At 36.7% G+C, this 17,236-nt stretch overlaps 1 protein-coding gene across 2 annotated transcripts in view; it reads right to left on the bottom strand.

Moving 5' to 3' along the window:
- Nucleotides 1-17,236, bottom strand: part of NAA16 (N(alpha)-acetyltransferase 16, NatA auxiliary subunit) — a 49,037-nt gene that overhangs the window by 7,443 nt on the left and 24,358 nt on the right. For both annotated transcript variants that reach the window (XM_031056776.1, XM_005420742.3), the window contains 5 exons: nucleotides 4,307-4,379; nucleotides 3,900-4,069; nucleotides 3,383-3,535; nucleotides 1,974-2,102; nucleotides 1,220-1,433 (listed from right to left, as the gene is read on the bottom strand). In XM_031056776.1, coding sequence (XP_030912636.1) covers nucleotides 1,220-1,433; nucleotides 1,974-2,102; nucleotides 3,383-3,535; nucleotides 3,900-4,069; nucleotides 4,307-4,379 — 739 coding nt within the window. The remainder of the gene's footprint in view (nucleotides 1-1,219; nucleotides 1,434-1,973; nucleotides 2,103-3,382; nucleotides 3,536-3,899; nucleotides 4,070-4,306; nucleotides 4,380-17,236) is intronic.

The raw sequence follows: 17,236 nt of genomic DNA, 5'->3' as shown, positions 1-17,236 counted from the left end.
CAGCTACCAGTCTGTTTACTGTGGTGTTTCACTGAGAATAGAATTTTTGCTAAGTGTGGTGAGGCACAGAAAAATGGGCTCCCAAGGGACTAACACATCTTTTTTGAGGCTAGGGCAGCATGACCTCCCTGCTTGGGTCATCCCTATTCTGACGCAAGGAAGCAACTGTTCTTTTTACCCCATCCACACAGTGCTGCCTTCTCCCACAGATAAGCCTACTGGATCCCAATGAGCAGCAGGCAAATGAACTAACATGACTTCTTAGACACCACCCACCCTTATGGATACATTGCTATCCTCTGTGACAGATCCTCTGCCACACACTGATCTTACTTTATATACAGAAACAAACTAAAGTTGGAGAGAAAAAAGGTGCAAGTTCAACTATTTGAATATGCCTCTTTATGATTCATAGGCAGGTACATAAAAACTTATTCACCTCTGAATAAAGGTAAGATTTTATTTGCAATATTAAGTGGCATTTTTAGTTTAGCATCCCTTTTTCCCCATATCAAAGATTTTTCACTTTGCAAAAAGCCAGACATGAATTTCACTGCTTTCAACAGCCACTGCAATGCTGACAGTAAATGCAATTCCACTAAAGGAGAAGCAACTATTTATCCTAAAGTTAAAAAAAATCTCAAATAATCTGCCATTGAATCCTCAGATTTCCAAACTACACCCCACTGGCTTCCTAAGAATGCCTGTTGTCCATTTAATACTAGTTTTAAATAATGTTCTAAATGTATTAATACTGCTAACACATTTACCCATCCATTCTTTGGTCCTCAAGTTGTGTGAGAAGTGGTTAAACTTAATGTAGTTGTAACTAGTATTACCATGTAATTAATTAAATACATGAGACCAAAATAAAATTCTTAGAATTCAGACTGCTTTTCCACAAAATCTATCCATTGCTCCATAATTCATTTGTTAATAGCATTTACCTAATGGCTGAACTGAATCTGATTTTAATGCTCTGAAATGTCATTCCTCCCCAAGTACTCCAAAACTACAGCTAGGTTCATTCATGTTCTAGATCTCCAAAGTAATGGGATGTGAACAGAGCAAACTGTAGCCTGTCACCTATGATCTCTTTTCAGTTATTGTGAAAGACAAGAGGAAACCCTTGTGTTCTATTTACTCTGTAACACGTAACTTACTTAGCTTAAGCTTTTACATGTGTCAGACATATGGACCTTCATTAAAGTGTAGATACCTGAATTCACTTCTTGCTCTTTGCTTTCATTGGTAAGAGGATTATCATGGAGCTTCAAGTAGATTTCAATTGCTGATCGGGCAGCCTTGAAGTAGAAGGCATGTTTCCTGAGCACATCTTCTAATCTCAGAAGGTCTACATAGGCACGAAGAGTCATCTTTCTCATGCAGTATGTGTGGAAGTCAAATTGATCATCTGTTATCTCAAAAAAATGCTTAAAAAAAAAAAAGAACACACTTATATGCTCATCCTTTACTTAGTCTACTTTTTATTAGAGACAGGTGAATAAAGTTACAGTTGATATTATTTACAGACAATATTTAACAAGTATAGACATATCCTTGTAATATTGACTGTTCAAGAGAATGTATTGGTAGGGAAAAGTCAGTTAACAAAGTCTACAAAGTGATTATGCAAAGACTTAGGCACTCTAAAAGCCAACTGAAATGTGACTATTCTGATTAGAAACACAATTGTTAAAAGTCAGCATAAAGTAAATGTAGGAATAGCTGCATAGAAGATATGGTATTTTATACTGAAACCTTTTCACTTCAATAATAGTCTTTCACATAATAGCTAGAGAAGACATCTGTTACACAAAATCATTGAGTATTAACCTGTTATTAAAAGCCATTATATTAGAAGTTTCATATGCTTCCAGCATAAAAAACTGTGCTGATTACATCAAAAAAATATCTTCATTTCACTATGAGAAATACTGGGGAAGCAGTGGGTGGTGTTTGCACCTACTTACCCTTTCTACTTCATGACATTTTTTCAAGGCATCACCGTACTTCCCCAACCTTTGATAAGCTGCAGCACATTCTGTCTGGAACCACATACACTGCATCTCGTTAAGGTTCTCCATTGCAGAAGTTCCTTCCTGAAAGAAGAGTCATCATCAGGTTTTGCTATCATAATTCACAAGCTGCATCTTTCAACTGTGCCTGGTTTCAGGCCATCAGGAGCAAACAATCAATCCTTCAATGTACTTGGAGTACAACAGGACATGAACACCCAGTGTTCAAGTGAGAATAACACTTGTGATATTCTGCGCTCCCCCAGATAGAAAATAATGGATTGAAATTATTTAAAAACCCCAATTACCTGAAGATTAATGTCTTAACAGGTTTTTAAGATTAACTCATGCTTGCACAGTCTCACTTCTACAATTTAGGGGCACAAAATAACATTATTTAAAATATTCCTTGAGTTCAGCAAACAATTTTAGCTAGTTTTTCCCCATCAGGTAAGTGGCATCCACTAGTTTATAAATCCACCAATATATTCACTGCTTTATCACACATTTCTTAGAGCACATTATTATACATTTCTTAGAACTTGCTTGTCTAAATAAGTGAAGTTAGATTTATACATGATATTTTGACAAGAAAAAAAATCCTAGGATTGAGACTTTATAATAGTCATAATGCTCTAGAGTAGAGTGAACTGGAAAAACATCCCATATATCATTAATATTAGCCATTGGGCTTTCAGAACAATCTTTATAGCAGATAAAAGACCCAGTTACACTCAACATTTACTGTTACTGAGGACAATATCCTGTCTTTCCAGATGTCTATGATAAAGTTCTGTCTTTCTTACTTTAACACTTCTGACAAGCAAACATGATGAGTTTTAGTCATCAAATTTTAAATTATTCCTAGAAATACCTAGCAAGCTTGAATCCAATTTCAAGTGTTACCACATCTAGAATTTAAAAGAATGAAGGAGCCTAATTTATGTACTCCAGGATATCCAACAAAGCAGTCTTCATGTTTAGTTCCATAAATTATATGAAAATTTGATATTTATTAATCCAAATTTATCCAGTGTCAAAAAATAGAATTTAAAATGCTTATCCTGTCTTTTATGGATAGACTCTGTTTTAACAAAATCTTTGTGTGCAATACTATCTTAAAGGAATGAGCAAGCTGAGTTAGCCAAAGATGTCCATACCCAAGGCAGTGGCATTGGACTATTCCATCTTTAAAAGGCTCTTTCCAATACAAACTGTTCTACAATTCTATATAGTTCCTTACCATCAGGCACAGAAGTATTATAATAAAAATGAATATTAATAAAAGATATTTGATCAAAAGTTATGAGTGAAAAACCACCAGAGGCAAGCAAAACACCTCTTAATTAAAGCAGTGTACTTGCCCTTGTGAATTTAGAGCACATCTCCTCTGCATCCTTCACCATATTGGCTCGCAGCATGTATTTAGCACATTTAGAATTGATAAATCTGTCTGCAGTATCCAAAGACTGTGCTTCATCCATCCATTTGGCAGCTTCCTTGATGTTACCTACATGCTGTTAGGGAGAAATTAAATAGTTAACTCTCAGTAGAGGCCTGCTATTGACCATCTCCTGAAATCTGTATTTGTTACTGGTATTTCTCCATCAGAACCAAAAGCCAGTGTTATTCTCACTCCTCCCACTCCCAGATGTTTTTCAGAATTACAATTCACTGTAATTTGTGACTGGCTTTGCAAAACCCAAACAAAAGGATTTTCATTTCCTTCCTGACAAAACAGCGCCCAAAAAGAAACCCGCATGAAAACTGATGCCCATAACAACTCCTAACTGAAATATTACCCACACATTCACACCAGTCTGATGGGTTGATATGTTTTTAATACACCAGGTACTCCACGTGTCCAAATTCCCCTTTTACCTTGTAAATTTTTGCTTTTAAATAGAATAGCTCTATTAATGTTGGAGTGCTTGCAATTGCAGCATTAATGTAATCCAAGGCCAAAGAACACTGGCCAAGTTTGTCAAAGTGCTGTGCCAGGAAATACCGAACCCAAAGCAGTGTTGTTGGGGGCTCTTTCTCTCCATTTTCTGCAACAAAATGGGAAAGGTTACAATAACCAGTAAAGCTGAAGACTGCATTTGAAAAATGAACACAAAAACAAAGCTTGGCAATTTCAGCAAATATTTCTTATGATGAATTATTTTACTAGAAAATACAGTAACTATTTTTTTGTAAAAAGTATCAGCACTTCAACAGCTCTTGATAACTTCCATGAACAGTATCAGTAGTTACATGATAATTAACATAAGACCAGAGAAACTTACCACATGTACTAAAAAGGTCACAAGTTTTCAAAGAGGCTTCGTAACCAGTAACAAGTTCCTGGATTGTAGAAACCTATATATAAAAAATAGTATGTGCTTAAGTTTTGCTTTACTATCATTTTAACAGAAACAAATACACTGAAAAGAACACTTGAGCAAATTAGAGAAACTATACAAAAATAACTACTTAATTTGGAAAAAAAATTGATGTATCTTCACATAGTTCATTTCACCTTTTGCAGGTATTCTGATCACCCATTTTAACTAGTGATATGGCAGGGAAATGGGTTGATCTCAGGCAGCTTACAGCAGAAGGTGTTCAAGTGCATGTGATTAGTATCTTATGTAAAAATTCCAAAATATAACTTAACTTATGCTATTCATTTTTAAGCATTGAAATTGAGCCAATTAAAAAAAAGGTGCTTTGAAAAAGACCATGCATGAACTTCCCATAACAATGATGAACAGAGACTTTTGTGGTTTTTTTGGCAGGTTGATCTGTATTATTAATGATTTCTGTTTTGTTTGAAAGGTATTGTTGCCTAGAATGCAGGTTCCTTGACAAAAATCTATACATTGACTGACTGAAGGATAATACTTCCTGAAATCAGACCTTGCCAACAATATTGGTTTTCATTTCTAGGTTTAAGACTCAAAATTCATCCATGCATTTTTAACTTGCACTATATAGGTCTGACATTTACAGTAAAGATCTGCGCATTTCATGGCAACTATTCCAATTCCAGGTCCATGGCTCAAAAATGCCACTTAGTATTTCTAAACATTTTATGAAGTGCTCAACATGTTTAGTTGCTTCATTCAAAACATGCCTGCCATATCCAGCAAGTAACCAATGAGCCTCTTCAGGTAACAAGAACAATATTACAGTAAAAATATGATCTATGTACATACATCCAAAACACAGAAGGGACTTAAAAACATAAGACCTGACTGTAAGCACAGCAGGATAACGGCTACATTCACCATCAGGTGAAGTCTCCAGATGGTAAAAACCTAAAACTTCAATGGTTAAAAGTTAAAATTTAAAAAGCTGATTGCAAGAGTAAGATAGAATTGTAGGGAGACAGTAAGACTAAAAAGGCACAAATTTACAATGCATGCATTCACTTCAAGATATACTTTGGGAGAGAAGGGAGAAGAGAATAAATCTTGTTCTAGAAGATCAAAGTATACAATTTGAAGGATACTACTTTATTTAACCTAATCCAGCACAACAGGCAAAAATGCTTTCAAAGAGAGCAGAGAAAGCAACAGGCTCAAGTCACACACAGCCACTGTAAATATCTCAAAAGCATAATAAAATGTATAAACACATACATTCTGGAAAGCTCTCGGCAAATCTCATAAGAAATTACTTTCAGTAGCAAAATCTCATAAAATATAATAAAATGTTACTGGACTTCAAATAACTATAAAGTGATAAAGGAATGTGAAGAAGTCACAAGTAAATGGATGAAGGCAAACAAACGCTTTAAGTTGTTCCCTGGCCTGCCTCAGACATCTGTTCACTGGAAGAACACAACACCCTCAGAAAATATTTGAAGATTCTTTTCGCTAAAAAAAAAAGTTGAAAAGCAGAAACATCTGCTTCAGATAGCAGGGTTGCAGTGTGTATATGCAACTGTGCGTTATTCTCTTGCCGATTTTCAATGCAATTTCCAAGTACTCCTAAAGTTTCCCTCATCTGGCTGCCACTAACCTCATCATCAGTGAACTGTGCATAAAGGGAGAAAGACTGCTTCATTTCTTGAATAAACACACCCCACCACCAAATTCTACATATAAATGTTTAAATTATTGCACACTTGGGAGGTACAGCTTCACATCTGGACAAAGACCAAATTACCACCAAAAAGAATGTCATCACCACTCCTGAGCCACATGTGCCTGGTCCCTGCTTTGGCTGAGTGATAGTGACTGTATCCAGGGTTATGAGTGATTCCTCCCTGTTCCACCTCAGCACATCAATGCCCAATTACTCTTTTACTCTTTACTCACTGCCACCTCCATCAGCAGCAGGCAGTGGCAGTGGACAGACCTGGGACATCCCTGTACGAGGGTCTTCAATCAGCTGACATTAACAGTTAAATAAAATACTCGGAATCTTGAGGAGATGGAGAATACCAAGAAGTGGTCTGTTGTAAAAGATGCCAAGTTCTTCCAAATTCAGAACTCTGCAGAGGTTTCGGCTTTTGCAGCTCAAGAAAATGCACTGTCATTTTGGAAGCTACTATGAACAATACATTTGGAAACAAGTACTCAGTGAAACCAACAGCTAAGAAAACACAAATGGAATAGCTGGATTTTTAGCAGACATACTCAATGAAAATGTGATAGCAGACATACTCAATGAAAATGGCAGTATCTTTTCCCCTTATTTTTTATGCTTATGCTTCAGTCTCTTGCTAGTAATTTAGAAAAATAATTCCAGGTTGGTGTGCCACTTAAGGGAGCAAATGATCTGGAAATATGAACCATAATTTCTGTGTCCATATTAACTGCAAATTTAGTTGCAAAATCTGTCTCTTGAATTTGCTATTATCTGTATTCTCGAGTTATCACTGCCATCTTAAAGGCAATAATATTTCACTACTTCTAAAAGCCACAGCATTCTTCATAATTTTATAATTTCCAAAAAACTGAGCTTAAGTATCTGGAAATACCATGATATTGTCCACAAGCTAATTCCAAATAGAATTATTCTAGGAAACCAGTGTTTGTTCTCTTGGCATTGAGTTGAGAAAGCTTAAGGTATCACAAAAGTGTAGCTGAAGTCACCAACAAATCTCTCATTCCATTACAAAAAGACTGAATTGATTCCTGGGGTCACCAGTTTCAGAAGCCTCTTAATCAAAATTCAAGTCTCAAACCTTTTCATGGGTCACAATCTACATCTTTCATTCTTTATGGAAGAACAATGTGCTGAGCAGCAAGAATCCAAGAAGGAGGAAATGGGCTTTAGCCTTCTCATTTGCACAAACAAGTGAAGGGCTCATTTTTCCTCCTATACCCTGAAGATTGAAATTGCACATGCTTACAAACAATTATATATTCTTGCCAACTGTAGTAATCCTGAAAATTAAAAAAGCGTCTTCCACACTTGGTACTATATCACCCAAAGACTCCACAAAGGTGGCAATGCTCTTCTGTTCCTGTGCAGTTTATTTCAATTGGAAAGGACAATTTTGTAAGTAAACTTTGAGTAAATGTCTTAAAATGAATAGTTGAGAAATAGAAACAGACAGCAATAAATATAATGCACACACCTTAATTTCTTTTTAAATTATAAGTAACAAGAATCCAATTAAAACTTAAAATATCTTTTTCTGTGAGCACTAGTTCATAATTACCTGATTACACCAAGATATGTTTTGTGTCCTCTTTTGTAAGGGACAGCCTAAGGGACTGTTTTCCAGGTAAAGAGGCAATGACCAGAATTCTTCTACCATCTTTTGTAGCTATCACAGCGGCAACTATAGGCCAGTCATGAAATCAAAATCTGTGCTGCATGCTATGCCATAGACCAAATGACTCCTGCTACAGAAATTTTTCTTTAGAAAAAAAAGAGGCCTATTAAAGGCCTCAAAAAACAACAGGTAAGAATTACAGTAGCCTAAATTTTAGCTTTTTTTTTTCTATATTCCATGTTATTACATGTAATTAAGTTGAATGAAATGACAAACGTGAGGTGAAATACATAATGGAAGATGAACTCAACAGCTCACTACCACAAAGCAAGGATGCAAATTTTTCAAGCAAAAGGCTTAAATTCCCTGGTTTATTTATGGAACCTAAATAACTATATTCCATATCCTATTAAAACTATAATGTACTTCTGTTTCAATGACAACCTTCCAAACACCAATACAGTATTTTCTTCAACAAAACGACTGCAAAAAGAGGAACTGAATTATTGTAATGCACTATAAAGCGGTTAGACTTAAGTTGTGACAATAGTAATTTTTAAAGACTTCAGCTTGTTAATTTATCAGTTACAAACACTTCATTTAAGTACTAAGTTTGAAACCCCCTTGAGCTGGAGACTCTTTCATGTGGGAAAACTTTGGCTAATCATTCTCATAGCCTCCTACAAAGGGCTAGAGGAGAAAAACTAGACAACAGTTTTTCAGCAGGTGACCTAACAATGCTTCTCTTAAGCAACTTCTGGGTACTTATTTGGTAGTCATTAGAGCAGATAGGTACTGGAAAAATAAAAATTTCACTAATCTCACCTACTCAGATTTATCTGTCTCAGAAAGCTCCTGAACAAAAATTTAGGAGAAGGATGACATAGAAAAATCATTCTACATTCAAAAGCCATCTAAGTATCAGACTGGAGAAAACAGAGTGAAAATCTGGGTGCTTCTTATTCCCCACCTAAGCAACAGAACTCATTTGAGACATCCAATCCTGAAGTACATCATCCTTCAGTTGCAGGAAAAAGACCTGTAACATTCAGGAATCAAAATTGCCTTGGTATTACTGAGCAGGTGTCTTCCAAATAGTTAGCAGCCTGAAAGTTCAAACACTAACTATATTTTAGCACATAGATCAGATATATTCTCTATGGGCAGGCCCTTCATTTCACAGACTGTATTACATGGAGCATTACCTTCTGAATTTCAATATGCAGACAATTTTAGAGACAACTGTAGCACTTTCCTGAGGAGGGCAATGGTTTGCTGCCAAACTTTTCTCCCTCCTTCAAAATAAGAGGGTAGTTTCACAAGAATATCATCTTATACTGATAAAGCACTTCTACTGTTCTAGGAGAAGGCCATCTAATGCAGAAAAGCCCGGAAAACGGGGAAAACAGCTGGCAGGAGGGAACACTCTTTATGAACTTGCTCATCCTCCACAGGATGAAGGTATTCTGTGCTGTAAAATAAACAGGACAATTCCTAAAACAGATGTTCTCTTATCTGGAATCTGATAATCTCACTCGGATGGCAGGCAGCTTCTTATGATTTGAAGTGTTGATATGGGTGGTCTTCCTCACTGGGAAGATGGATTTTTCAGGTCATTCTGAAGCTCTGGAGCTGGAGAAGGACTGCAGAAACCAACCTGGAAAGGCAGTATTTCCTCAAGTTGCATTTTCACTTAAAGCAAAATGATGCTGACAGGGGAAAAAAGAACTTGTGTTCTTGCTCTTCAAGGAAAGGTTATGTCATCTGTCCTTGAAAGTTGGGATTGACCAATGTTTCTACTTGAATAGAGAATTCTCCACAGAAGCATCTTTCCTGAAGAAAACTTGTTCCTTGTAGATAATGCATGGTGCTGACAACATTGGTCCTGCCTGTCACAAAAACTGATCCCAAAGCAGCACTGGCTTTATCATCAGCAAATCAAATATCTCTGAATCAAATGAGTATTTATTTTTGAAAAACCAACTCCTAAAGATGCAAAAAATTCCACTTCAATAGCAGAAAAGTATGTCTCAAAGCTGAATAAATCAAACCCTAGGTTTACATCTCAAAGTACAACTAAATTTTTCCAGTATCTCCCTTCACTGGCTTTGTTAGTAGTGGTGCTGAAAGTGAAAGCTTCCTGGTTCCACAAGAATAGTATTCTTTATTGAGGAATATGGAACTTTGTTGAGTTTGTGGCACCTCTTTTCCAGCCCAGCAGAAACAACATCCATTACTTATGCCTATTTATCACTCTTATGCCTATCTGAGAAACTGAAAAATAGCTGTACTTATCTAGATATAGGAGGGTCAGATATTTTGATATCTCCATATTGACAGACTGAGATATTTAGAAACCATTTGCAAATGGCTTTGCTACAGAGTACCCAAAGGAAACTGATGTTGTGCAACTTCAAAATAGTCAGTCCTCATCATCTAGAAAAAAATGGGATACCTAGAGACTGAATGACAAATAGCTTTTTGATTATTATCCTTGTGCCAGAAAACCATGTTGACATTAACAGAAAGTCCTTGCGACCAAATTAGGAATATCTTTCACAACACAAAGAAACATCTACTGCATGCCCTGGGGCAATACTCTAAATGCCTCTTGGGAAAGAGAAGCAACAATAAAAACAGTCCACAAGAGTCCTATGTCAATACTTGAAGTCTTTGCCACAACAAGATTTTATATAAGAGAGTGAAAAGGAGGTGCATGAAGAGGTATAAGTATCACATCATGCAGAAGTGGTATCAATACACCCTGAATAACACTTATGAGCTTAGTACCAAATAAATTAAGCCTGAAAAAATATAATGCAATTGCTAGCTCAGAGTTCTGGAGAAGGCCTTTGATGACAACATTTTGAACAGGGTTTGCAGCTGGTCTGTGGCACACCAAGCCAAGCCTTTCTTGAGCTTTCTCCAGTATCAGTCCATTTCTGAGACAGTGCTAATCATTCACACACACACAAAGCCAACCAACACAACAGAGCTGAAAGCTAAACCCACTAAAAACGAAGATTCCCACTATAATAAGCTGGTTCCTTGCTCTTCTTTTGATTCTATGGTCTCCACACCATTCTAAACTGAAACCTTCCCCAGAAACAGCTTAGCACTAGAAAAAGCTCTGACACAATGACAGCACAAACAAATAATGTCTCCTGCTGCTCATAGAGACACTTTCATAATCTCCCTGGAAAGGGTTACTTGATTGCTTGTGATGGATGAGCCAGACAGACAGCCTGCCAAGGAACTTGTACTCCCTTCTTGAGAAGGGTCTCTGGAAACACTGTGATGGAGGATCCCAGGTTCAGACCAAGTTAAGCTCTAGGTAAAACTTCAGTTCAGCTTACTTCAGTAAACCAAGAGGTGACTGGCATGAACTGAGGTCTACTTTTTATCCAGAAAAAGCACAAAACATGCCAAACATGAGCCAGTGTGCTCCACACAAAAGGTCTGAGTTCATGCTCTCCCAATGTAATTCACACAGGAAGGTGTTTATGGGCAGTCACCTAAAACGTTGCATTTCCTCTGCCTTATTTATAATTCTATATAAATGAATATCTAAGATCACAGCATCTATAAGCTTAGACAGTTTAGAGAAGAACCAAAAAAACTCTGCAGCAAGGTTCAGACTGATTGATTTTGATTTTTTTAAGCAACATTTCTCTATTATTTAAAAAATGCAACATCTACCTGCTTTCAAACATAAGATATTAACATTCAAATTTATCAGTGTAAAAAGTAAAAGGTGTAGGGTATGCAAATGACTGAATATTTCCATTTTTAGTCATGGCAGCTATACACTAACTTACTTGCAACTGCTTCCTTTGTCTCACTCAAAAAGTTTCTGCTCCACAACTTTTTATATAGCATACACAGCTTTCCCTCACCCAATGTGGTATGAACAAGCCCACAGAAAATATTCAAATAAATTAGTTCAATTGTGAAAGCCTAGTCAGCCTCATACAGACAACTTCCATTGCTTGCACGTTAGGCTAACATCTGAATGCAATAAAAAAAGGTCACAAATTATTCTACAAACTTCACACCATGAAAATCAAACCAGAAAAACAGGACAAGTACAACTTGTCCTTTACTTAACAAAAGTCACCTTAAATTTCTTGTTTATCTTTGACATATACAGATATCAAGGATGTAGCTTTACTGTTTTGTGTAACATCCAATGAAATAGTTGCTTTAAAACTAACAGCAATTCACATGTAGGTACATCTCTATTTTTAAATTTATTCAACTGAGCCATCAATACTCCCTTCTGCTTCCCTGAGAAAACCATTTTTAAATGTGTGCATATGTTTCTGTTACACAGGGAAAGACAAAAATAAGTAAACTGCAGTAGAACACACATTTTATGGCATCATGGTTAGTCACCAACTTCAGCAGTTCTCAGTGTGTGGTGGTTAAGCAGACATTTACTCTCAGGAATTTTGCCACAGAGCTATGAGCTTGTAAGGACTGGCTAACCACAAAGCAGTAATTTTGCACTACCATATTTAAAACCACTGCTGTCCATTGCTGCTAGCACTGCTAACAGGTAATCTTGAAATATAACGAGTGATACTTTTTCTAGCGTCAATAGCACAAATGAACACACTGGCTATCAGAAACACCAAACTCCAGAAGAAAAAACTTCCTCCATTTATCTAAGTGAGTCTAGTTTGCATTTGTCATTCAAAAAATAACTTGTAATAACTATTCTGTATGCTTGCTCTGGTGAAGCAACGTGCCCTTAAAAACAATTGCTATGTACAAGCATAATCAATTTGAAAATTTATAGCAGCTGTAGTACAATACAAATACAAATTCAGAGCACACCAATGCTCTAAGATGACACTGTGGTTATCACACAACCCATTTAATGAGAATCTGGTTTTCTGAAAGCTTTTGGACAAGTCTGAAGACTGCACTAAAGAAAGCAAATCATTTCACATGACCAAAACAACAGTAGGAACAATCATGAGCAGAGATATTTTGAGCATTTCTTGTGAGTCTCCAAATGGGTTAATCCCAATATAAATCACTCAAAATAAAAAAAACTCTCTTGATAAAATAGTTCATAAATTGACTGCTACACTCGTCAGCTCCTGGCTTATATGTTACCTCACAGACCTAAACTGTCAGCCATCAGCATGTTTTACACTCCCCATTCTCACTGCACAGCGGAAGCATTGTATCCTTGCTGTACCTACAGTGACATTTCCAAGCCTGCTCCTTCTTCTACTTATTTTAAAATATTTCCTTACTCCTCCTTATGATCCAACAGCACAATACAAATGCTATCTTTCACTATAAATGTATCAGTTTGTCAGCCAGATCCTGATGAAGTCCACTTACCAGATCACCCCTCCTGGAATTTTAACTCAAAAGACACTATGTCCTAACACTTGAAATGATGGAGCCAGCATGAACAAAGGGCTGTCCTTGGTTAATCTTTCAGAACTACTTCTTCTTAAAATGCAGAGTTTCCTAACAGAACTATCAATTTTACTTCCTTATTTAATCCACCAATAATCTGTAGATAACATCTAACTTAAAAAAAAAAAAATCAACCAACAGTGGCAACTTGCTTTATATTGCTTTAGCTTTCCACATTAAGGAAGAATTATGCCTTCTTTCCAGAAAGGTTAAAGAAAGATCTTCACTGAAGACAGCCTACCTTCCTGTGTAGACAGTCTTACACCTTTTTTTGAGACTGTTGTTTCTGATGTTTCTTCCAGCCAGACATTTTCTGTCATCCAGTATTTCCTCACAGTCTCCATGATTTTAGATACTCAGAAAAAGGGCAAATGTGCACTAATGTCGAGCTTCAATGGAATCAACCAATGCACCTGCAACACAATCGACGTAAACCTTGATGTTGACTAATTGAAGATCTTCACTCTTTGGATTTTTTATCTCATGGATACAGAGACCAGCATGTAGGGGAAACCAAAGAGGATTTCTGAGCACTGATCAAGTACAAAGAGAATTTTCTGGGGAGGAGGTGAGGATAGCACTTCAAGATCCATTTCTTGTGAGGAGGAGTAACAAATAAGGCTCTTCACAGATATTTCTAATACATCTGGACCGTAGCTTACAGAATGTGAAAATTACTTTATCTCATGTAATTGCTTATACTTCAGGTTATTAGCTTCCAGCAGAAACCTGTGGCCAAGAGCCACAGTTACATTCACCCTGGGCAATAACTTTACATAAACAACAAACTCATAAAATAAAGTGGCACTCCTAAATGCTAGTTTTTGCTTCTCAAACATACAAAGCCTACAGCTTATTCCTGACATAAGAATTATACCAACTATGCAAATTTTATTCAAGCAGAAAGATATCAGTAGGATGTCATGTAGTCAAGTACTCTTGCTAATTAGAAGCTAAAAAATGATAAAAAGCTTTAATAATCCTCCATGTTATACAGTAGGCTTTTTAAATTAAAAGTTTCACATAACTCAAGGAAACTCAGGAAAAATGGCTATACTTTGCTGATATCAGTATTTTTATAATAACAAACTCGAGATACTACAGCACAAAGCAAAGTATAAAAGCTATGAAACCACTTGTAGCATAAAAGAAAAGCCCAGCAGCTAGACAGAAAGTCTCTTTGCCTGCACAGGAGACTAAGACACCCACATTACAGTACTTAAATTTACACACAGACTATACTGTGTTGAGATGTTTTCCTCATAAATCCTCCATATTTCTCAGCATATAAAAAACCCCATATATACAGTCACATTTCAAAACCTTTCATTCACAGAGTAGTAGTTTAGGTGATTATTCCAAAAAGTCTCAACAAATGATGAAAATTAAATTATTCATACCAGTACAGAAATATCAACTATAAGTAAAAAATCTACTATATTTATATTTTTAAAAGCTGTGTTTAAAGTAACATTTCAAAGTTGTAGAGGAAAGCAGATTATCTTGTTAATAAAACCCCCAAAACACAACCGTGTAAATTTCTTTATGTTGGATGAAGTTTTTTTATTATAGCTTCCCTGCTATCCTCCCATGTATCTCTCCTGCATAGAATTAGTTCACTGTAATTAGCCACCTACAATTCTTACTACATGGTCTTTGGTTAAAAGTCACAAAGACCAAAAATTCACTTTAAAATACATGTTACCTCCAGGTATGTTTATGAATTGATGATGCAAAAATCTTAGTATTTTATGGCAAGATCAAGAATATCAAGTGAATAAATCTCTAATGGCAACATAAGAACTACATGTCTTAAATGTTCTAAAGAAACTTTTTTCCAGAAATAACTAAAATTCTTCAAATCACACTATCATAACTGGCCCCACTAGGCACAAGCACCTCTCACAGACTTTTTTTTTAATCATGTCTGTGGACTTTCCAAATTAGGACAGCTAGTATTTTTTATTTTTGTATGTTTAATCCATGCATCTTTTCAAGTTTGGCATTGCAGAAACGCTTTGTTGAGCAACTCCACTTTAAGCTTATTAGCACAACATACAAAGAAAAAAAACTGAGTACAAATCTAAAGCTGTACAGACTCAGACACTGGTATTCAAACACTTGCACTGTTCTTTCAGCAAAAATGGCAGGGTGGAACAGACAATTGAGAATTTGAACTACTCTGTCTGCAAGCCAGGCTTAGATAATCCATTCTGAATTGCATGAGAGACTCATAAATCAGCTCTCTAAGAACATAATCTGCTGGAGTCCTATAAATTCTGTGTCTTTTATTCTCCCCTTCAAAATACACAGTATAGACAGAACAAGAGCTTTTTTGGTGCAGAACTTCTATATATTAAAACTCCAATATGAGGATGACAGCTCATGAGACTTGTTTTATCATCTCCCATAAAGCAAACTATTTTTTGGGCTAAAGGCCATCTTCTCTTTAAACACATGGCATTGTAGTTGTCACTCTAGATCGCAGTAAGGCACCAGGTACTGGCAGCAGCAGATATAGGTAACAAGTCCTGATCTCCAAAGCACAGCACCTCATTTATAACCTCATATATGACATCTGTCAAGCCTTAGACAACTGGACCACTGAGCACCTCCCCACAGCTGCACACTTACACAGCACATCAAGGGTAGGGGCAACAGCACACTGACCCAACCAGTGTCACACCAACAGTCCCACCTGCATAATGTTACCAACACCAGCAGGTCTGCTAGAAGAAACTGAACTCCATCAGCAGAAACCTACTCAGTGAACATGAGCTATCCCACCTGCAAAATTAATCTGGATGCAATTATGACTTTATTAGACTTTTTTTAGTATTTTGTCCTCCACTTTTCCTTCATCATCTAGATGGGGCAAACTCATATTCAGTAAGCATCTACATCAACAGCCTGGCCAAATGATTACTGATTTCTAAGCTGGAAGTATTCTTTACACAGCTCTTTTCTTTAATTGAGACTACAAGCAGATGATCACTGACAAAATACCAAATGCACAACACTTTTTACTAGAATTTGCACTGTGAAATTTTGCAGAAATAAAGACAGATACCATATGCTTTAAGAGCTCCAAAATCAAGGCTGAAGGAGGACTGTATGGAAACAATCATATGTGATCTGCAGATCACATCCTCAGCCTAACCCCACTGCACTCTTTAACAAACAACCTGTTCTTTGGCCTACCTTGAAGCATCAGCTTCATGTGCTTCATGTGACCTGTGGCGAACCATGTATTTACTCACATTTAACATAAACATAATGTGGGTCTGTAGCTACTCAGCTGTGTTTTGAAGTTAATCCATTTCTGAAAGGCAGATTCTGTGACAAGTTTTTTTCCCTTTGTGAATAGCCTGAAGCAAGAAATTCTAGGAAGTGATTAGGGCTCTGCTGGCGAATGGATATAAAAATCACAGCCGGAGATTCCAAATTACAGTATGTGGATTAGGGATCTCAGTGCTTCTGTATACAGGCATTCATGCATATCAGCATGTCAGTCTTTACTGTGCCTTTCTGCACTGTTTGCTGTAGAGTCCCAGTGCTGCCACACTTAAATAAAATGCACTTGCCCTGGCACTGCAGCAGCAGATCAGACAAGCTTGCCTGTCGGCAAGTAAATGGCAACAAGCTGGTCCTGGACTTGCAGGTGAAACACAGTAACAAGATTAAGAATCAGGAAGGTTTGAAGAGACTTCTACAAACTGCCTAGTCCAATCCCTTGTTACAGAACAGGGACAGCTGAAGCAGACTATTCCTGGCCATCTCCAAGAAGGCAACTTCACTACCTCTCAACAAACTGTTCTTATGTTTGACAACCTCTATGAGAATTGTGTCTGTTCTTTTGCACAAATATTCTCTTGTATTGTAATTCATGCATATAATATCTTATCTCTGAGCACCAATGAGAAGCATCTGCCTTGTCTTTTTTCATTCTGCCTTCAGTTAGTTACATACACAACATTCTAAGTCTTCTCTTTGCCACGCTGAACTAAGTCACTACACAAAGATGTCCCCACTACTGGCCCCACTGTTACCTATGTGGGGATGT

This window comes from Geospiza fortis, unplaced genomic scaffold, assembly GCF_000277835.1.
Source record: "Geospiza fortis unplaced genomic scaffold, GeoFor_1.0 scaffold194, whole genome shotgun sequence".
In the NCBI taxonomy this organism is placed as follows: domain Eukaryota; kingdom Metazoa; phylum Chordata; class Aves; order Passeriformes; family Thraupidae; genus Geospiza; species Geospiza fortis.
Note: the sequence above shows the minus strand (reverse complement) of the source record. Positions and strands in the feature narration are given on the sequence as shown.